General features: G+C 40.8%; 1 protein-coding gene across 28 annotated transcripts in view; it reads right to left on the reverse strand.

The window, feature by feature from the left end:
• Positions 1-360: 360 nt before the first annotated feature.
• SCAPER (S-phase cyclin A associated protein in the ER) overlaps positions 361-22,899 on the reverse strand; it is a 568,707-nt gene continuing 546,168 nt past the window's right edge. For all 28 annotated transcript variants that reach the window (XM_077939992.1, XM_077939989.1, XM_077939985.1 and 25 more), the window contains 3 exons: positions 6,128-6,319; positions 3,354-3,405; positions 361-897 (listed from right to left, as the gene is read on the reverse strand). In XM_077939992.1, the coding sequence (XP_077796118.1) occupies positions 794-897; positions 3,354-3,405; positions 6,128-6,319 (348 nt within the window). In that variant the 3' untranslated portion in view covers positions 361-793. The remainder of the gene's footprint in view (positions 898-3,353; positions 3,406-6,127; positions 6,320-22,899) is intronic.

A 22,899-nucleotide genomic window follows, 5' to 3' on the forward strand; every position in this document is an offset into this window, starting at 1 on the left:
AGGCAGACACTGAGAAGTGAACAGGAGTTGTGTGAAACTCATTCAGAACCATTTCGACCTTTTGTGTGACTTTTACTTCAGCGTTGCTTCATTTCACAACCATGAGAGAAAATACTCTAGGGTGATTCACTAGGACACATCTTTTTTATCACTAATTTTTACTTAGGAGAATAATTTCAGCTTGGCAATGCCAAGAGAGGTTCTCAGAATTATCTGCTAGGAGAGAGGTTCTCAGGCAGACCAATGAATACAATGCCCTAAGTTGATTTCAAATAGTCCCCAAACATATTATGTAGTCAGAATGTAAAAGTGTTGCAAATATCTTTACCGTAGGCCTTTAAAAGTTAAATTTAGAGCAGGTAAACTTTAATTAAGTCTTTATTTAAGATACTTCAAGGGGTGGAGTTAACATTTTTCTTTCAGATTCATATTTCCTTAACATGAAAAGTCAACAATGAAAACAGAATAAGTTATTTTATTACAAGAACACAACAGACTTGCTAATTTTATGTCTACTTTCACCAATATTACAAATGCAAAGTATATATTATCATAAGATGAAAGTTATCAAACTCCAAGATATTTTGCATAAATGAAATACACTCAACTTGCAAAATTAGCAAGTAGAACATTCAAGTATCTACAGTCATTATAAATAGTGTAAAGTACATGCCATATCTACAGTGTGGTGAGAGTATAAACATGTGAAAATGAGTTCTTAAGGAACAATTAGAATGTTTGAACAATTTAAAATATTAACAAGGGTACTCAAATACAGAATCAACCAAAACATTTATTTTTTCTCTTTTTTCAAGAAAAACTGTCGAGCTTCTTCCCAGGCCTGCTGAGGAAATCTGTTAGCCAGCTCAAGATAGTCTTGGGAACCAAGGCATTTCCCTGAGGGGGAAAAAAAGAGAAAAAAGTGAAATAAAAGAGGGTTAAATTCTTTGAAGATTCATAAATTAAACTTATTTTGATATCTGAGTATAAAATGGAGATATCCACTTCAAATAAACCATGACACATTTTAGGTAAATAAGGTGATTGATCTATGTGTATCAATCTATCTGTAGTATAAAATATATGACATATTTTAACCACAATCCAGTTTGTGCTTTAACATATTCAGACATTAACTCTTACATAAATTACAAAAAAAGATGTTTTTGGACTCCACAATGAGAAAAAAATTAGCAACCAGGCAAGCACAGTGGTGCATGGCTGTAGTTCCAGCTATTTGGAAGGCTGCAGTAGGGGGACTGCTTAAGCCCAGGAGTTAGAGGCTATAGTTTGCTATGATCGCACCTGTGAGTAGTGACTGTACTCCAGGATAGGCAACATAGACCCTGTCTCAAAAAAAAAAAAAAGAAAAAGGTGAACAAACTAAAATGACAGTCCTATATTCTATCCTTAAGTTAGCCATGAAAGGGGAAAACTTTATGTAAATGATGACGTTTTCTGAAAGTCTATTTAATTCAAAACATGAATGTAGTTTAAGTATATCTTTAAAATTATTCAAATCTGGCACTGCCTATCTAACAAAGCAGTAGGAATGAATGACAGGAGCTTTACTGGCCAGTGGCATAGGTAAAGTAAACAACTGCAGCTAGACAGGCAGTGGGTATTTGAAAACCAAAATTCTTCCTGGGCAATAAGAATGTGGTGTTACCAAGAGCTGCTTTTATACTTAAAGGTTTACCTGGACAATGAACTCAAAATATCTTGAGACATTTTATGGGGACTTAATCTAGGTAAAAGGGGAACAAATAATCCAAGTTGCAAACTGGCAACTTAGTGAGGCATCATCATTTAAAAAAAAAAAGCAACATATTATGAGTTGTCATTAACATAGTGATGACCCTCTCTGAGCAAAGGAGAGACCAATTCCCTATTTGCTGTTCTGTGAGTTGAGCCTACTGTAACTGGGGAAAGCATGAATAGCAGGGAAGACGGTCCCTTGGAAAAGAAAGAAGGTTCACTTCCACAGGCCTCCGTCCACCGAGCAGACAGAGGCAGCTTCTGGGACTGTGTCTTCCAGACCATGTAACAAATTGTGACTCATCTTTATGATCAGGAGAAAGAGTAAGAAAAAAATGCTTATACTTCTTAGTGGCAAACAAAACAAAACAAAACTGCTGTACAACTGAAAATAAATAGATTTTTCCAAGCATTTTAATTTATTCAAAATAAAATTGTAAGAATAGTAACACATTTTGCTGATTTCTCCCAAGTATCCGCCAGTAGTTAAACCAAACAGAACAAAACAAAACAAAAAGGGCTGTGACTGGGTCAGGGCAGAACTGAACTTGCAGACTAATTCTTGCTCAGACAAATGGTACCGACAAGGATGCTGACTTGAATTTCTGAAAAGTCGCATAGCCTTCTGTTTAACTTTTCTGGGTGCCTGAGTCAATAAAATGTCTTTTTTTTTTCTTCATGATATTGTAACAGCTTTAGTTATATTTTCTTTGCACTTTTCAACACCTGTCCACTGTACAGGACTTTTTTTTTGTGTGTGAAAGAGTCCAAGGTAACACCCCCAACCCCCACCAAGTAAGGGTTTCTTGGTGGGTACCCTAAAGGGTCCTGCTGGGAGTGTACCTCTAAATGGCCACTTTAAAGACTATCAAATTAATGGAAGAATTGAAGAAGATCTGGATTAGGGTCTCATTCATCAGAGATGCTGTCATAACCGCCAAAGAGCAACTTGTACTTCTCAATTACAGTCTGGGTAGCAGAATATTTAAAAAAGTAAAAATGCGGTAACAATTCTAAATCTCTGACTCTGATCACAGCAAACACCCCAGCAGGAATGCTATAGGAAAAAAAAAAAAACTTGTAAATCTTTTGCCCTGGACTTTGCCAATTTGATGACTTTTTCTCCATGTAAAACAATTATTTTCAAAACAAAAGTTCAAGTACTCGAACTTAGGGGGAAATTGTGGGCTACTATTACTGATAACTTTATTCTGAACATGGATAAGGAACCAGACCTATGTGATTTCAGCATTTATGCAAGTAATGTGGGCCAATATTAATGATCTGGCTCCTGTATTACAAAGCAGCTCTTTAGTGATTATTCACCATTTAATATATCTTGCATGAGATGATTATTATACAAAGATATTTGTGCTTTTCTTTTACTCCCATAGATTTCTATACATATTTGGATGCATTCATGCTTCATGACAAAATTGATTTTTTTACTTACTGAAATATACTTGGTATCTGAATCTCAAATGTTAGGTTATGTATAAAATTGTACATACAATGTAAAAGTTCCAGAGGAAAGGATAAGAAAGATGTCCATTTGACTAACACACACATGAAATTTGATTTCAATAGAGACATACCTTTGGGTTGGTAAGGCTGGTTTTCTGCTTGACCTGGAGTCTGTGCCAAATCCTGTATGAGGAGAGAAAAGTGTTTTTCTATCAATGCTATGAACAGAGAATTTCACTGAGGGTGGTTTTAAATATACTTCTGATTCATGCAACCACTTTTGTATGAATATTTTGGGGCCCAAATATAAATGCTGAAGAAACTGATGTTATGTAGTCCAAGTTCTCATAAATTTAAACCAAACAGTAATGACTTACATCTTGCTAAATTATCACCAGGAGACAGCTTGCTGCCTACTTTGGAAATTATAACTTTTTATCTAATAAACTAGAATTTAAGCCAAATTTGCTATCTTAAAATATCAACAGATTTTGATCATTTTTTAAAAAGTACAAATATAAGAGCCCTATGTATTCTGCAGCTAAATCTTAAAGTCTGGTAATTTTGCATGTAGATGGAAAATGAGAAATGTAAATATAATGTGTAAATCTTCAGAAACCTAAGACAATCCGCTCCCATTTTAATATCATTTTCTAGTAACTTAGTTATAATGTAACACATAGAGGCCTTGAGGAACCACTTTATAAACAAAAATCCTATCTATATCCATTCTCTTTAGCACAATTATTTATAGAAAGAAACTTGATTTAACTCCACAAGTCTAATATGCTATCTGAAATAAACTATATAAGAAATTTTTTTAGCATTTACAAAATTTGTGTGTTAAATACATAGTTTTTTTTTGTAATAAAGGTAGACTTAGTACTTTGATCAATATCAGATCAACACAAGAAATATATATATACTCTTTAGATCCTGATATCATTTGTATCATTATAAGTCATTGTCTATGCAGCTGAAAACATAAGGAACTAAGCTGATACAGAGGAAACTGGTTTCGCTCAAACATCACTGTCTTTGTTGAGGGCTCTCTGCCCACACCATAAAAAGCTGCACATCATCTCCCCGAAGTCCCTAGCTCCTTTTCCGGCCTTACTTTTCTCCACAGCACTTATTGCCACAGCACTTAGCATAGCATCTGACATACTATTTGTTTTACTAATTTTTTTTGTCTTTTGCTTGACTGTTCCCCACTTTAATCAAAGATCTGTGGAGGCAGGAATTTTTATCTGTTTTATTTGTTGCTGTATTTTGCAGTGCCTAGAGCAGTCAGTGCCCAGCACACTTTACATACTCAAACATTACCTGTTGAATAAAAGAATGAATAATCTGAATTTAGAAAGAGTACATTCTTAAAATTATCCATAATGTATTTGTATTTTCTTTTCTTTTCTTTTTTGATGGAGTCTCGCTCTGTCACCCAGGTTGAAGTTCAGTGGCGCGATACTGGCTCACTGCAACCTCTACCTCCCAGGTTCAAGCAACTCTCCTGCCTCAGCCTCCCGAGTAGCTGGGATTACAGGTGCCTGCCACCACGGTCAGTTAGTTTTTGTATTTTTAGTAGAGATGGGTTTTACTATATTGGTCAGGCTTGTCTCAAACTTCTGACCTCAAGTGATCTGCCCATCCCGGCCTCCCAAAGTGCTGGGATTACAGATGTGAACCACCACACCCGGCCCATAATGTATTTTCTATTTAATTTACTCCTAAGGCTCTAAAAATATATGAAGAATCCTAAGTGTCGATATGATGTTATATACTATAAAATTTCTTAAGATATTAACTATAAGACAGTTTTTGAAATCTATATTTGTAGATCTGAATATCTAATTTAACTTTTTTCCAGAAAATAAAATGTAGATTCAAACAGAACAATTAAGCTGAAAACAAAACTTTTCTAACGTAATTGATCTAGTTGTGTTTATTAATTATCTAATACAGGATAGTTTGGAAAATGTAAACTTCAAAATGCTGTCTAAGATGAGGGCTCCGGGAACTCCTTGGCTATCCTCGAGTTCGCAGCCAGCTGGGCACTATCATATCCTTCTGACAGTGATAGATGTATATTCACCAGAATATGGAAGAATACTAATACAGAACTCTGCTTTCTGTTTCATTATTCTGAAGACCAGAAAGTACTATCTACTCATCACATGTGTGTCATGGAGCAAAAACACATCTTATGGTGGAACATTTGAAAGAAATGGGAGATTTTCAGTACATAATGCTCTACAATGACAAAAAATTTCACAGGATGAGTTAGTAGCAAATGTTAAAGCATAGTCAACTTGGTTTTTCAGTTGACTGAGTTAATTTAGATGTGGAAATAGTACTTTGCTATGGCACTAATTCTGATTCTAGCCCTACAGGATTTAACTGGATCAGAAAAATATAAGGCTGTACTTGAAAGTTGTTTTACATAAAAAAAAATCAATATAACAGGTTTTTATTTTACACATTATGTATATATGAAAATCATATTTATTTAAAAATGTATGACTAGTTTTAATTCATCTTTCTTCAGCAATTATTATCTATTTCCTATAGTTAGAATAAAAGCAAGATAAATACAATAGTTAAAGCCTTAAAGAAATCTGGCAGTCTTTTACAAACATTTCCTGAGTACGGGTTACCAGTTCATTAACTGGAAAAATATCCTTTCCTTGAATTCCTCCAAGTAGAAATTATATAACACCCAATTGCGGTTCCACTAATATTTCAGAAACTATGCTGATATTTTAAAAATTAATTTTAGAGCACATAAATATGTAAAGATTTTAAAAGGTAGTATGGAAAGCAAAAATAAACAGCTGGCTTACTTTTATGTTTCCGTTGCATTAGTTTACACATAAAGCTAGACAATTAGGTATAACGTAGAAGGTACCTGAATGAAAGTGGCCAGTAAAACACAGCTCATCTCTTGTTCCAGAATGATCTTGTTCTGATGATTGTTGTAACAAGCAGCGATAAGTGAAGGGAACAGTATTTTGATCAGCCGTGGGTCACTGAAATACTGGAAGGGCAATTGGCAGAGCTTCTGCAGCACTGTGGGGTGGCGGCCGGACTGCACTATCACCTGAAATGGAGGAGCAGCCCAGGTCAGCTGCCAAAACGCCCCGGTCTGTCCGTCACCCGCCTGCAACAGTGTCGACTAGAACCACGGAAAACATGCTGAAGGAGTGTAAAGAAAAAGACTCCTAACTCCATACCAGAGCTTAATTTAAGTGATACTTGAAAACAGCAGAAAAAAAAAAAAATCTCATTTCCCAACTTAAGGAAAAGATCCTGAAAGTTTTGCACTCATTTAAAAGTTACCATAATCCATGATGAAAGGTATAGTTGCCACGGAGTTAAGGAGGCCTATGAAATGGATTCAGAATGCACACAGCTTTAACAAAGTGCTCCCCATGCCCCCTTAAAGCAGAGTAGTCATATTCCTTAAAACCTGCAAAGAGCTCACTCACAAGAAAGTAAGGCCCTGCCCACTGCAGTCTTCCCTTAACTTAGCTCACTGAATACACTCAATGCAGATAGATCTATTCTGTATGCAGGTAGGTCCAAGAAAGAAAAGCTAATTCTAAGGAAAATGGGAACAGTTTCAGAAAAAGTTACAGGCTCCAAAAGACCCTTTGTCCAATCTATACTTCTTATCTTTGTTTCCATCAGTGCCACTGAGTCTAAAAGGAGAACTGTTTAGATAAATGAGACTGTTGTCTTGAAGCAGTCTAAGTTTACAACTGTGTACATTTATAGAAATAGGGCAATGCAACGAATGGGCTTGCAGGGAAGCCCTCTTAGTTTACTCCCTAGGCCTCCATGATAAACTAAGAAAGGTCAAAATTAGCTCTGTTTCAAGTAACCTTGATTACAGAGTTCTAATATGAAAGAGCTGGGTGACCCAAAGCCCACTTCGTGGTATAGGAGGAAGCTCCTAGAAGATTAGGAACACTGTAAACCTAAGGTCAGAACTGTAAATTGTACTTGGAAAAACAATTTTACAGGTACACACCCAGACAGGGCTACATTCAAATTAAAACCAGAAGGACAGAATGAAACAGCAGAGGCAGGAGAAACATAAATTACAGGGATTTACAAGTTTTCAAAGTACTTTTAACAATACTTTAAGAACACACTCTCAGATGATAATGCAGTTTAGTTTAAGAACAAAATCAACAAAGTAATAGTTCACATATTTTCGTTCAATAGCTAAAATGACATCAAAAGCCTTTAGAGACTGTTGATAGGGACTTGTTAATACCTCCAAATCCAGAAGGAATTTTAAAGACTTGCACTGTGTGACAATTCAGCACATGGCTATGTGCTGCCATTTCTGACTCTGGCTGAGAAGAATATGCCCTGTCATTTACTTTATTGATAAAAGCATTTACTTAAATCTTTATTTTAACTATTAGCTACAAATTTTGTAACACAGCCAAATGGTCACATTAGAATTTATGATGATATGATTATTAGAAGTCTTCTTTTTTTCCCCTCCTTGGACAAAAATTAAGAACAAGTTTTTTCTTTACAACTTCATTGTTAAAACGCTATTATTGGAAGATTTGCTAATTGAAAAGATATTATACTAGCCAGTCTGGCTGGCACAGGCACAATGTTAAAGACAACTCCTGGTTCCTGGCATATCAGCACAGAACATGAAGAGCTTAAATGGAACTTACTCCATTTGGGCTCCTGAACCTCACTGGGGTGAGGCAGAGCCCCTTAGGGACCTGTTGGTTCCCTCAAGGAACAGAGCTAGTTATCAGCTGCTGTTTACAGAGATGACCAGCAGTGCAGTGAGATGACTTGCCAGAAGCCATTACTTTTAAATCCCTGGACTGCAGAAGATGCAAATGGATGTAGGCAGTTTGGTTACCTTGGAGTTCTAAGGAATTTTACCCAACCCTACCACCCCATGGCTTGGTTATGAGCCAGAATGGGACATCTAGTCTATGCTGTTTTTCCAACCACATTTTAGACATTGTGGAGACAGGATCAGGAGGTTCGGGAAGGGGCCAGCCCTCAGCACTAACACTCAGTGGGCTAATTCAGGTGGGCTTGTGGCACAGAGGGTGGCAGTCTGATGTCATGAGCACAGATGAACTGTCAGCTGAACTGGACTAAGCACTACCCTTTGCGGCAGGGGCAGGGCTGGGAATGCAAACAGCCTGACCTTGATGATCAGGGTTTTGAGTAGGGTTGTCTTGAGAGGGTTGTCTGAGGGGCTTTTTGATAGATGGGGAAATGAGGGCAGGGCTCAGTTTTATTTCATTCCACCATTCACTCTTAGGCCTTAGGTGGTTAAAATGTCACTTGGACTGCTTGAGCTTTCCAAAGTCAGTAGAATCATCATGGGATATGAGAGTCTTGCTCAATGAACAAAATATGCATAATTAAGAGACATCTCAGATTTACACTATGGTGTTCTCTTCATTTGCCTTACTGATGGAGCTGTTACTAAGTCAATAATTGTCGGTTTGTCACCTTTGTCCAGACAAAGGGCTGCCCATAAGTCCTAAGGCAGGCACCACCATGAGCCTGACCAGCCACCTACCTCACCTTTCAGAGTACACAAGGCCAACACAAACATAAAGGGGCTTTCTACAGAGACTCTTTCCAGAGCACTGCACCAACGGCAGAGAATGGACTACCTGTAGATTTCTTTGATGGCCACACCCATCAGCTAGAGAGAGCAAGTAAGGAGCATGCATGGCTTCAATAATAATGAGAAGCAGTCTTTCAAATATGATGTCCACCTTCAGATGCAGAGTAGGGCTCTGAGGAAATCAACGGAATTTCCAACAATATTCAGATAAAAAGACATTGAAATTGAACCTTGTTCTTGGATGTGATTCTTAAACAGGTGCTAACTAAAGAGCTAGGAGATCTGGGTTCTTGTATTTATTTACCAACTGGTTTTGTGACCCTGGGCAAATTGCTCCATTGCTCTGGATTTTAAGGTGGTGAATTTAAAAAGAAGTAACCTTTTTATTGATGACACACACACACACACACACACACCCCTATGGCCACTCACCTACCTCGCTTAGGTGAATAGCTCAGTTTTCACAAAGTGTATACACTGGTGTCACCAAGTACCCAATTAAGAATGAGAATATGACCCAGAATGTTGGATCTTTAAATATATTATTTCTGACATACAAATGGCCAACAAGCATATGAAAAAATGCTTAACATCACTAATCATCAGATGAATGCAAAATAAAACCACAATGAGATACCATCTTACACCAATCACAATGGCTATTATTAAAAAGTCAAAGAATAACAGATGTTGGTGGGGATACAGAGAAAAGAGAATGCTTGTATGCTGTTGGTGGGAATGTAAGTTAGTACAACTTCTATGGAAAACAGTAGGAGGTTTCTCAACCGAAAATAGAACTACCACCTGGATATCTACCCAAAGGAAAATAAATCATCATATAGAAAAGACACTCAAACACTTGTATGTTTATGACAGCACTATTCACAATAGCAAAGTGATGGACCAACCTAAATGTCCATCAACAGATGACTGGGTAAAGAAAGTGAGGTATGTATGTGCATATATAAATACACCATAAAATACTACTCAGCCATAAAACAACAACAACAAAAAAGAAATCATGTCTTTTGCAGCAACATGGATGGATCTGGAGGCCATTATCTTAAGCAAAATACTCAGAAAGTCAAATACCACGTTTTTGCCTGTAAGTGGGAGCTAAATACTGTGTACACGTGAACATATAGAGTGAAAGAACAGAAATGGGAGGGAAAGGTGGGAAAGTGGCAGGGGAGTGAGGAATGAGAAATTACCTGATGGGTACAATATATACTATTCAGGTGACTGTTACACTGAAAGCCCAGACTTCATCACTATGCAATATGTCTGTGTAACAGTACACTTGTACCCCCTATTTTAAAAACACATGGGAGACATATAAAAATAAATCAGTAAATAAATATAATCTTTCTCACTGAAAATTATATTCCTACATTTTGAATTTGGGAGAAATCATATGGCAACTCTTTGACTAAACAGAAAACATGAGAGAGTACTTCAAGGCTTCCTTGGAGCTATTCCTGATCGTTCTCTGGAGAGAAGACAGTGGGTGCACAGCTCCTCTTTCGGTCTTCAAAGCAGGGGCTAGTGGGCACCTGGAAATCGTAGGTGAATTTTCGGTGGAGGGAAGAAGCTCATAGATTCAACACAAAACTATCTTAGTTGGCTTGGACTGCCATAACAATATACCACAGACTGGGCCACTTAAACAACAGAAACTTATTTTCCACAGTTCTGGAGGCTGCAAGTCTGAGATCAGGGAACCAGCATGGTGGGGTTGGTGAGGGCCTTCCTGGTTTGCAGCTGCCTTCTTGCTATGTGCTCACATGGTCTCTCCTTGGTGAGTGCATTTAGAGAGCGAGATCTCTTCTTTCCTTTTATAAGGCCATCAGTCATACTGGATTAGGGCACTGCCCTTACAACCTCATTTAATTACCTTCTAAAGACCCTATCTCGAAATACAACTACATTGCAGGTTAGGGTTTTAACATATGAATTTTGGGAAAGTAGTTCATTCCATAGCACAATCCTCATCATTTCTCATCAACTTCAGCCGGAATTACGTTCCATTAGCAAGACTACCATTTCTGGGGCCAGGCGCGGTGGCTCAAGCCTGTAATCCCAGCACTTTGGGAGGAAAAGACGGGCAGATCATGAGGTCAGGAGATCGAGACCATCCTGGCTAACACGGTAAAACCCCGTCTCTACTAAAAAATACAAAAACAAAAAAACAAAAAAAAACTAGCCGGGCGAGGTGGCGGGCGCCTATAGTCTCAGCTACTTGGGAGGCTGAGGCAGGAGAATGGCGTAAACCCGGGAGGCAGAGCTTGCAGTGATCTGAGATCCGGCCACTGCACTCCAGCCTGGGTGACAGAGCAAGACTCCGTCTCAAAAAAAAAAAGCTACCATTTCTAAGCAGGTGCATTGCAGAGTCAGTTGAGTGGCTTTTCCTGGGCCAATTGTCTCTCAGTGGCCAAAAGCCATGAAGCTACAGCTCAAGAGTGCTGGTGTTAGGCAGCCCCGGGCTCTAGGTCTGGCTCTGCCCCCTGATCTGCTATAGTCACTTAACTAATTTGAGCCTTAAGAGTCTTTACAAAATGAGGGTAGATGGCAGCCTTCAGGATTTAGATGAGGATCCAATGAGACAGTGTCTGTGACCGTAAAGTACAGAACAATGTTAGTTATGAGTGTTTGGTTAGCTGACCAGTTCTGCTGCTCTGAGTCTTCTCCTGCTAGACCTGACTTCCACACACTTTCAGGATCAGAATCCCCCTCCCTGTGTGAGGCTTCCTAAATGCTTTCCATCGTCTTGTCCCCCTCCCCCATCGCCCCAGCCCCATCTCTCCATAGGACTACTCTTCAGAGCACAGGGTCTGGCAGAGGCAGGCCCTACTCTCTGGCTGGGACTCATCAGCAAGTTTCATGCCACCTGGGAAGCCATTGCTGAGGTCTCTCCCTGGCCTTGCCTGCATGGGAGAGAGCTGTGCAAACAGTGCTGGGGCTGCCAGCCAGGATCTTGCAGTGTCAGAGTAGGAAATGTATTCTGACAGCTCTGAAAAGAAAATCCAAGAAAAGCATGATCCAAGAAATACAGGTAAGTGGTACAAAGAAACAGTGACTTAACTTACTGTGCATGTCTGTTTTGAGGCTGTTGTGTTAGACTTGTCAACCTGAAAACAGAGCAGGAAGAGCCAAAGCTAATAGGCTGGTGGTGTGGACTCCTGATTGAGGGCAAGGATGAGCTTCCCTTGAAGCACTTAATGAAATCCTTAAGCCCAGTAAGTCTTCCCAGGCAGCACAGCCAAAGGCAGCCTTTCTTTTTCAACCCAAAGACATGGCAGCAGCTATCACATAACTAAGTATATGTAGCTGAATCCCAAGTTCCAGAAGGGCAGGAACTATGTTTTTGGTATTGAATCCTCCATTGCTCTGCTGGGGGCGAGGCACAGAAGGAGGGCCTCAAAGTTACTGGAATGAATGAAATAAAGTGACAAGGGGCCCCTAGTTAACAGACTAATTGGTGCCTTGCCTTGGGGGAGAATCATACCACATCTCATCTCATGAAATACAGATGGCATTTTTTGGATTGAAGGCTTCAGTGGTGTCTACATTACCTTAGGTCTGCACATCAAGTCCCTGAAGAATATATTTTGTGATAAGCTGTCTCTCACCCTAAAAGAAAATTAGGATTAGAATCCTCAGGATCCTGGGCACCAACTCAGGGATCCCTGGTCTGGTTAAAAGAAGAGTTCTGGAGGCCAGGCGCGGTGGCTCAAGCCTGTAATCCCAGCGCTTTGGGAGCCCGAGACGGGCGGATCACGAGGTCAGGAGATCGAGACCATCCTGGCTAATACAGTGAAACCCCGTCTCTACTAAAAAATACAAAAAACTAGCCGGGCGAGGTGGCGGGCGCCTGTAGTCCCAGCTACTCGGGAGGCTGAGGCAGGAGAATGGCATAAACCTGGGAGGCGGAGCTTGCAGTGAGCTGAGATCCGGCCACTGCACTCCAGCCTGGGTGGCAGAGCGAGACTCCGTCTCAAAAAAAAAAAAAAAAAAAAAAAAAAAAGAAGAGTTCTGGAAAAGCTCCTCCCACTTTTTCAGGTGTGGGCAACACTGGTGTTTCACTTGGTATGAAGGAATTCAAGGTCTTCCAGGACAATGCTTTGCCAAAACCTCAGTTAACACAGCAGAAAACCTCTTACTGGCAGAGACAGTACTTAGTAGGCTATAAAGCCCCTTTACCTACATTATCCAAGTCTCTAAACTCTGAAATGGGCAGACATGGATGACTATATTCTTACAATGGGGAAACTAATGCTCAGAAAGTTCAAGAGAGCTTGTCCCGGGTCCTTCAGCTAGTCATTGGCGGAGCTGGGCTTAGCAATCTTATTATTCTGAATGCCGGATTCTTCCTCACCTCAAAGGCCCATCTATGGCCGCTGGACTCATGAGGCCACTCCTTCCTGGGCAGAAGGGCTCTCTGTCACTAGGCCTGAACTCACTTCCATGACTGGCTGCCAGCCAGCTTCTTGCATGGCTCTGCCAGTCCGGATGAAGATGAGGATGACATACTGCCATTCAAATAGACAAACCAGCTGACACAGATTAACACAAAAGACTTTTTTCAAAAAACCTATACTCTTCTTGGCTTGGTATCAAATAACCAGTTCTTGGTTATGTGCTGGCTGTGCCAAGGGTTTGTCTCATATTATCAGATGTAAGAACTTGAAAGAGAGGAAGGGTTGTGATGGGGCTAGATTCTCAGGAGTGAACTGTTGGAACATGTGACTTCAAATTAGCACTGTCTTAGGATGGCCATTTATTTGGATGCCTCTGGAGCAGCCTTGACAAGTTTTGAGTGCCTTGCAAAACTTGTCTTATATTTTTGAAACAAATGCTATCATGTCAAATATATTTGTAATATTACTACTTGGTATTGTATGTAGAGTGTTACCCAAAATTTAACTTTTAAAAAAGAAAGGAAAGTGGAGGTGGGATAGTGAGTGGTCACGAATCTGGACTAAAAATGCAAATTCTCCTGGAAAGAGTTTGCAGATTTCACATTTGTAAAATGATAATTGTCACATTCACTCCATAAAATTCCAAGGAGTGGCTAGGAAGGCCCAAGGAGAGTCTATCACGTTGTATAAATGTAAAACAGCCTGATTCCCTCACCCAGAGGGACCTTTTCCTCCAACTGTGACCACATGGAATTCAGTCAAGAACCCGAAAGGGAGCAAGCAGGCCTCTGAGCAGAGAGATTAGTCCATTCATCAAATATTTGCTGAGCATCTACTCTAGCCAAGCATGGTGTGAGGCACTGGGAATGGAATACTGAACAAATCAGAGACATTCTTGCCTTCACAGAGTGCCCAGTATTTCCACAAAATCCACGCCAGTTACTTACAAGAAAATCTTCCAAACTCCAACGCAATCTACCAAGTCACATTTCAGAAGCAAGTCTAACAGAAGTGGGCTTTCTGGCCTAGATTAGAATGAAATCAGCATTTAGAAAGGACACTGCTGGTTTAAGTAAATTGACAAGAGGAAGAAGCACCAGCTGACATTAGTAAGTGAAGGTGTGAGAATTAAAATTATTTTAAGCAGACATGAGAATTCAAAAAGTTGCCTAGAACCATTTGGTGTAAAAGTAAGTATCTCTACCCTTTTCAGTTGGTCTTGAGAGAGCATTACTGTATTGTAGTAAAATATCTTGTTATAACCAATTATCCTTACTTAGTATGCTGCACTTTAAAAATCTGCTTCCACATACATAATGATAATAACGTGCCTTAACATCGTAGTAGGAACTCATTTCTTAAGGCATCAAAAATACATAATGTATTCAGCATAATTGGTTTAAGATGAAAGGAGACGTCATAATATTGTAAAAGGGACTGGAAAGTTAATGTTAAACACTTTTTTTTTTTTTTAGATGGAGTGTCACTGTTCTCACCCAGGCTGGAGTGCAATGGCAATCTCTGTTCACTGCAACCTCCACCTCCCAGGTTCAAGCAATTCTCCTGCTTCAGTCTCCTGAGTAGCTGGGATTACAGGTGCCTGCCACCACGCCTGGCTAATTTTTGTGTTCTTAGTAGAGATGGGGTTTCACCATGTTGGCCAGGCTGGTTTTGAACTCTTGACCTTGTGACGAACCCACCTCAGCCTCCCAAAGTGCTGGGATTACAGGTGTGAGCCATTGCGCCCGGCCCTTGCTCTCTCTCTCTATTATATAATCTACATACATAATAGATAAAATCATGATGTCCTATAGTAAAATTTCCAGCTCTCTAGAACTCATTATATTCAAGGAAACAACAGAAAATGGTCAAGTTCTGTTTTACCTACTTATACTCTGCCTCTTCTGGTTTTTCTAAGACCTAAGAGTGATCCTGCATTTTCTCCTTATTTAGGAGAACTCCATCAGTGGTTTTAGAAAGCTCTCCATATTGCGTTATTTTTATTAGTTGTTTTTTTCCCCACAGGGCCCTCTGGCAAGTTTCTAAACACTTACATCACTGGGACCCCAGCCCTGTGCCTGCCACGGACCAGAAGGCAGAACCACATACGGCCCTGCTCCACATACCAGAGCAGTTGTTTAGGCAAAGACAGACTGCTATGAATCCCCAGTTTCAACAGTCTCAAGACTGTCTGCTCTGTAAGGATAGCCCCCTATATTCACTGCTGTACTCCTAGTATTTGGCATAGTGTCTAGCACAGTGCCTGGAAAACAACAGGTGTTCATTAACTATCTGGGGAATGAATGAATGAGGACCAAATCCCTATTCCAGGGAGCCTGTACCTACCACACCAGAGCTCTGGGCCTACCCATCCCGGGCCTTCAAGGACTCAGATAACACCATCTTTCTATGTGTGAGAACAGTTAGCTGGGTATTTTGGCCAGCACCCTATGTGGTCCAACAGCCAGTGCTACAGAGAGGAGGGGTAGGGTGGGGCAGAAGCAGATTCTTTCTGCTGGCTTTGTAAGCACCTGTCAAAACCTAAGGCCAAACCAGTTCCATTGGTTGGTGTGGTAGGGTGAGTGGTATATGGAGTCAGACAGAAATGTAAATAGTTAAATTTCACCAGGGCAAATTCTTTATGCCTAAGAATTCCTGTTTTACTTCTTCCCTTGTCAGAGACAAGGTGTCCCTAGCAGGGGCAAAAATAGGTGTCTAGACATCTAAATTCATTTAAAAAGACAGCAGAGAGAGTTTGTAAATCATTGGAACAAAGAATATTTTTCTAGCAGAGCAGAAACAAAGTAGTTGCTGCATTCCTCTCCACAAAACTGGTCCTGATACAATGCTATAGTAAAAAGGCAGCAGCTGCAGTGGCCAGGCTAGGCCAGTGCAAGAGCCAAGCATCTCTGTCCACATTGCTCTTGTCAAGTTTGTCACACCTGGAGACCAGGCCCAGGAGCAATATGACAAGAGGGTCCTTGAGGCCAATGACCTCTATGTGTCATAAAGAATATGGCATGCCCCAAACACACACCTTGCTTAATCTGATGCCTTGGGGTTAGGGTAGGGAGGGTACAGAAGTGGCTTTATTTCAAAATCTCAGGAGAAAAGTTTGAAGAGTCTATACATATACATGATCAAGTCAAAATCAGAGCAGAGAAACACAAAGAGTCCCTTGGCTAGCACTGCAAACAAATTGCTATCCTCCCAAATCTGCTTCTTCCATTAGATGATTTCCAAGCTGAGATTAAGTACAGCAACCTTGGCAGACCATATGGGAAGTAGCCCCTTCAAGCACCAGCCTTCTCCCTGGTGGTCCCAGGGATCCACTGCTCTCTAGCACCAGCAAAGTGTCAAGGAGGAGGAGGGATGAGAGAAAAGGAAGAAGGGAAAGAGGAAAGAAAGCAGCCAGGATCACCAGAAGAAGCTAAAAAGCCAGTAGTTGGGGGATTGGCCTTTTACAGGCTTTGGAAACCAGGTGATCCTAGAGAAACAAGGGCTTTTCTCATGTAGTGAGGGGGTGAATGGCTGTTTTGCTGTGTCCCTCCAGGGAAACTGAGTGAGACGGCTCCTGACCAGCTGCTCTCTGCTTCCTATGGGAAAAGGCTGTGCTGGGTACCAACAGCAGAAGGATGCAAAAAAGGCTTTTCCCCTCCTCAAACATCATTCTATTCCTGCAGGGGAGAATAATGCTTCAGAACCAGGGACGCTTGTTTACAGCCCTGGGGCTTCGGTGTGGAAGTCTGATGCCCACCTACCATTCTCCACATTTGGGACTTTGGGACATAGTCTGAGCATATCATTCTCCTGCTTGTAACATTTAGGGGGTCCTTGTCTCCGAGGGGATCAATCCTCAAGTTCTTGGGTCCCTCCTGACCTGGACCCTGCCTGCCTCTTTAGTCTTAGCTCTTGTGTCTCCTACATCCTGAGCTCCAGTCAGAATAAACAGCTTGCAGTCCCCTGAACCTGCCAGGTCATTTTACATCTCAATACCTTTGCTAATGTTCCTTCCAATACCTAGAATGTCTTTCCTACCTTGCTACCTCCTAAGTATCTACTCCACTTACAGGTATCAGCTCAAACATCCACCTCCACTGTGAAACAGTTTCAAGAGGAACCTCTGGCATAGATCCAGGTTTGTTAATTATTTCCCCCAGCCCCGAGAATGTCAGCAACTTGAGGGCAGGGACTTTGTCTATTTTGCTTCCCACTGTATCCTGGATGTCTGGAACAGGGCCTGGCACCCTGCAGGCACTCAATAAATGTCTGCCGAAGGAAGGAATCAATCTCAGCACTGAAGGCACTGCCCCTGGATGTGGATGTCATAAGGACAAGGTTTGGGTTGTGCTCATTTCTGCATCTCCTAGCACATGGTTCGACACAGTGTGGGCATTTTGTAAAAGTTGACGAATGAGAGAAGGAATGAGTGATGAATGTTCATAGGGACGAAAAGCTAACAATACTGGCATTTCTCCAAGAATGAGTTACCTTCCAGTCTTCTTTTCTGTGTTAGGGCTTCTTTTTCCTTCTTTCATATTGTCTATTCTGTGAGAAGAGTTACCTTTTAAGTGAAGCATATTTTAAATTCTGTTCAAACACAGCACAAGAAAGTTGGGCCAGATTTTCTCAAAGACTTGGCTAAGCTAAAAGTCATGGGCTCTACAGCTAATCAGGGATGATGGCAACAAGTGCTGCTTCCATTTTAATTTACATTTGGGAAAACCCTGTCTATAGAACACTAACCTTGTAAATTATACAGACTCACCATATCATCATAAATTTGAGAAACTATTTTGGATTTTTTTGTGTATATTTGTATTATCTGTGTCTCTTTTACCATTGGGGCTGAGGATGGGAGGAAGGTTGGTCACAGAAAGCCCTGGATAATATATCAGGAGGCCCGGTTCCAGTGACCTGGAGTAAGCCCTTCTCCTCTCTGGAAATGAGGGCAGTTGGAATAGATGATCTCTGAAGGCCTGTGAACCTGCAGACATAATATGATCCATAGCATATATAATTGCTATGGGCAATCATGATCCTATGCTGCCCATACCTGCATAGGTACGATATTTAAACATGGTAAAAAGAGAAGGTGCTTATAATACTTTTTTCTTACAAAGGAAAAAAGTCATCACATAAAATATGCCACCCCCAAATTCTCAATAAGTACCTATTCTGATTTTCTAATCTAGCTTATTTAAGAAAAGAGAACTGATTTCTTATACATTCTCTCTCTCTCTCTCTCTCTCTCTCTCTCCCCTCCCCCCCCCTCCCTCCCTCCCGGAAAGACTATGCCCATTATAAACTAACGGGATATGTGCATGGAGGCACAGGGAGATGGGTAGATGAATGGACAGCATTTAATAATGCCTTAAAATTCAAAGGTTCTAAGTTGGGTTTGGACCTTTCCTGTGAGATCTGAGGACAAACTTGCCTTACCATGGAGCTTTTGGGTGGTATGAGAACAGCAGGGTTAATAAATGAAGCGCACGGGCTGATAGGTTTTCTGGTCATAACCTAATAGCTGCCAGAGAGCATGGATACTTTCCACAGAACATTTATGGGCTCTCCAGCACTAGTCTATGACAATTTTATTTAATCATAAAAATATAATAGTCATCAAATCTTTTTGGAGTTTCCAGTTTACTGCTTTCTCAAGAGAAATAAATGGTCTCTCAGATTTCTTCTGCTTTCATCTCTCTGTTCTAAGTATAGTAGGATAAGGTTCCAATTAAGGCCCATTAAATGTTCACATTGATTCATGTGAGCCATTTTCCAGTTTCTTTTCCTAACACAATCTCAATGCACCTCTGAGTTATCTCTGTGGTGTGTTTTCAGTTTAGCAGTTGCCCATACATAAAAGAATTATTTGGGTATGACGTCTCCTTCCCTCCCACTTCTATAGCCCAAGGTGCTGAGTGGAGATTCTCCTTCACTGTCTTCCAGACAAGAATAGGTTTATCACCTGTCAGGTATGTCCAGGTGAACCAGGCATGCCCCTTTGGGAAGGGGAGCTGGCAGGTGACCAGAACCAGACTGATACTCCAAAGTCCCCTTGGCAGCTGTGTCAAAACAGAGTTTTGAGTGGCAGCCCAGAGGTTCTGAGGTGGGAGGATCCTCTGTACTTCTACAAGTTTTGGTCCACAGAGGAACCCTGTAGGCAGAGTTTTCTCACAGGTTCTCCACAGATGGGGAACCATGTTCTGATAGCTGGTCTGGTCATGACTTCCCAATTCATCTTATAATTATATATTCTTCCTCTATCAGAGCTGAAAGGCTTCTTCAGAGCACCCAGGCTAACTCTTTATACAGACAGGAAACTAAAGCTCAGAGAAGGGCAGTGACTTACCCAGGGTCAAACAGCTATAAAGCTGTAAAAGGATCCAACAGTCCTGACTGCTGTACCAATGTCTGTTCCATCGTGATGGGCTTTCTGTAACTTATGAGGGTCTTATATAAAACCTCCTATCTCAGAAGAGGTGTTCCCTGTGATTACAGCCTAAGCCTTTACAGTCTATCTCAGAGGGATTTTTATTATAAACGCCCCCTCCATGGCTGAAGACCAAGGCAAGCCCAGAAAAATTGTATTATTGGTCATGAATTAAACTTTGATAAAAGATTCCTTCTGGCCTCATTTTCTTGTGTTTATTTGATGCCCCAATAGAAGATTTTCAAGTGAGCAAAGGATAACTGAGGTTCGTGCACACTCCTGACCTAGCAGCAGCTCCTTGGGCTGGCTGCTGCCTACCTCAGGTGATGTCCTGGCAACATAGCCACTCAGGCAAGTCAGGAGTTTCTTTTGACGTCTCAAGAGGTTTGTGGAGTAAAAACTGTATCTAGTGTGAGCATGTGGCACTTTTAACTACCCTTGTGTGGAAAAATTCACCAAAACAATGAGGAAAATAAAAGGTATCTTTTATTTGGATTCTGTGAAGTTTAATGCAATTGGCCAAAATTGCTAATTGGCAAATTTCTCCATTCTTATGTCAGCCAGTTCACTCATCAGAAGTCTCAAAATAAATATTTAGGTATAAATTATTTTTAATTGAGAATTTTTGTTCTACTTTTGGAGAAAAAACCCCACATTTTTTTCTTTGGTGCTATAATATTGAGAGTAGCTTGGTTCCAAAATGGTTGCATTGCTGAAACTCAGGCTCTTCCTTAGACATGATGTATTTCTATTTTATGAAAGGAACGTATCCGTCACACAAAGAAAGAAAATATAGAAAGCTGAATGCTTGTGTGACAGCTAAAGAATAAGCTGCCAACTCTGGGAGAACAGAAAGGCCTTGGGTGCTGGAGTTTCCACTCTGAGCCCACCACCGCAGCCTCCATTCACGAACTGGGATGGGGCTAGGGGAGTTTACCAAGTGGGTGTGACCTAGGACTGACCATCTGCCTTTGAGGTAAAGAGTGAAATAAGAATGTTTGAGCAGGAATTAAGCCACCTCTAAAAGTTCTAAATGCTGGAATGGGATTCTGGAAAGCTGCCACTCTTAACACACAATGACTCTAGGAAACCACTCCTTGTTTCTGTGCACAGGGAAACAACCGAGGTGAGTACAACAGATTCATTTTCGGAACTTGTAGTCAAATTAATGTTTGGGATTTCTCACTAAGTCACTGAGTTACAAAAGAGCTGGAAAATGCATGGCATGCAGCTCAGGCAGAACCGAGTTTCACAAGCTTCGCTCTCCAACTTGCTTGCCTGTTCGGATCTGCCCAGAAGCTTTCAGGAGCCTTTGGCAGGGTGTGGTGCAGAGCAGACGGTTACATGATCAGCATGGACTTCACTAGAGAGAGCTCAATGCGGGAGGGGGACAAGGGGATCCTTCCTTTCAGGGATCGCAAGAACCTCCAACTCTGACAACTGTAATCTATGGGGCCTTTCCAAATGAAAAAGCCAGTTGCTAAATAAAATGAGTGAGCAAAGGTGCATATTCCCAATATAGTAATATGCAGGCAGTCAAATCATCTGTCATTTGAGTTAATTTAATTATCATACCACATTTAATTATCTAATACAAAATGTAAATAAAGTGACGGGTTGACAGCACATACTAATTATGTTCATTATAATAATTAAATGGGAAGGAATTTAGAGTCAAGAAAGTGCCATAAAATGCAGGGAATCTTTCGATTAAAACATTTTAATTAGAAACTGCAACCCTATAGGAAACAGAAGATTCATTCCATCAAGGATGGGACATCACTTTTATTATCCAGGTTTCTCTTCTCAAGTCATCCTTGGTATCATGGGGCTCAGTCTTTCCAGTTAATAGACTAAATGGTGGCAAATAAAAAGTGCCAATCCTTTATGCAAAGCAGTTACGTAATCAAACAGTAGGCTGCAGCAGGCTTTCAGGATGTCTTGTTTTATAAAGACACAAGCTGTTTTCCCAGTAGGAAATCTATGATCCCCTGTGGACAAACTGGCTCTGCAAATTAACATGACTTATGACTAATGATAAGGAAACATTAAATGAACTGAGCATCTAATTTCTCCTATGAATTTCCTCTGATTTACAGAAAGTGGCAATAGGCGAAACAGATTCCTTTCTTAAGTACAGAAGTGAGGTGGAAACTCACTGAACTGCCAGTGGCGAGGCTGGGCTCTGCCAATTCTTGCTTGACAATTCCTTTTCCTTCTCTGAGCCTCAGTTCTTCCTCCTACAATATGAGGGAGATGGACTAGGTATCTCTCAGAGCCCTTCTAGGATGAAGGCGCCATGAATCTATGACTGAAGAAGCTAACGCCAGTGCTGAAAACTAAACTTACCACATCCTCTTAGCAAATGCTCACTTAGCAAATTACTGGACTTCGTGGGGTCAGTAGAAGGGCAATTTAATAGAACTAGTTTTAAAAGTGAAAACAAACTAACAATTAACTTTGCAGTTATAGAAAACTTCCCAACTCTATTGGGATATGAGCAGTTATCACCTCGGCAAGCTTGTGGCTATTCCTATACCCTGCCCTTGCCCTGCAGCCTGACTGGCATGGAGCACAGCCATGAGCTGGTGAGCACAGCCTTTAGTGCAGGTAAAACAACTGTGGCTGAAGATGGCATCACAGAGCAAGGTACGTGACATCTCACCTGTAAGAAGTCTGCTTATAAGTATCTGTCATTGGGTTCCCTCTATTAATAGTGAGGAGCCAAAGTATACTGAGGTTTTAATGATAAGTTGCCACACAGTGGGCAGGCAGCTCATTAAGCTGTCTGCTGCAGATGGAATCTGGAGTAGGGTAAGGAAGGTCCGAAAAACCACAAAATAGCTTGGAATCCCCATGAGATCAAAATGCTGCTCTGTGGTTCTAGTTTCAGCCTTTAAAATGTCACAGACTCATGGAACTTACAGGGGAGGTCATCTAGTATAATCCACTTATTTTTTGTTTACTTCATTGTGTAAAATATGTATAACATAATTTACCTTTTTTTTTTTTTTTTTTTTTTTTTTTTTTTTTTTAAAGACAGAGTCTTGCTCTGTCGCCCAGGCTGGAGTGCAGTGGTGCGAACTCGGCTCACTGCAACCTCTGCCTCCTGGGTTCAAGTGATTCTCCTGCCTCAGCCTCCCAAGTAGCTGGGATTACAGGCATGCACTACAGCACCTGGCTAATTTTTGTATTTTTAG

The sequence above is a fragment of the Macaca mulatta genome, chromosome 7 (genome assembly GCF_049350105.2).
Source record: "Macaca mulatta isolate MMU2019108-1 chromosome 7, T2T-MMU8v2.0, whole genome shotgun sequence".
Classification (NCBI taxonomy): Eukaryota; Metazoa; Chordata; class Mammalia; order Primates; family Cercopithecidae; genus Macaca; species Macaca mulatta.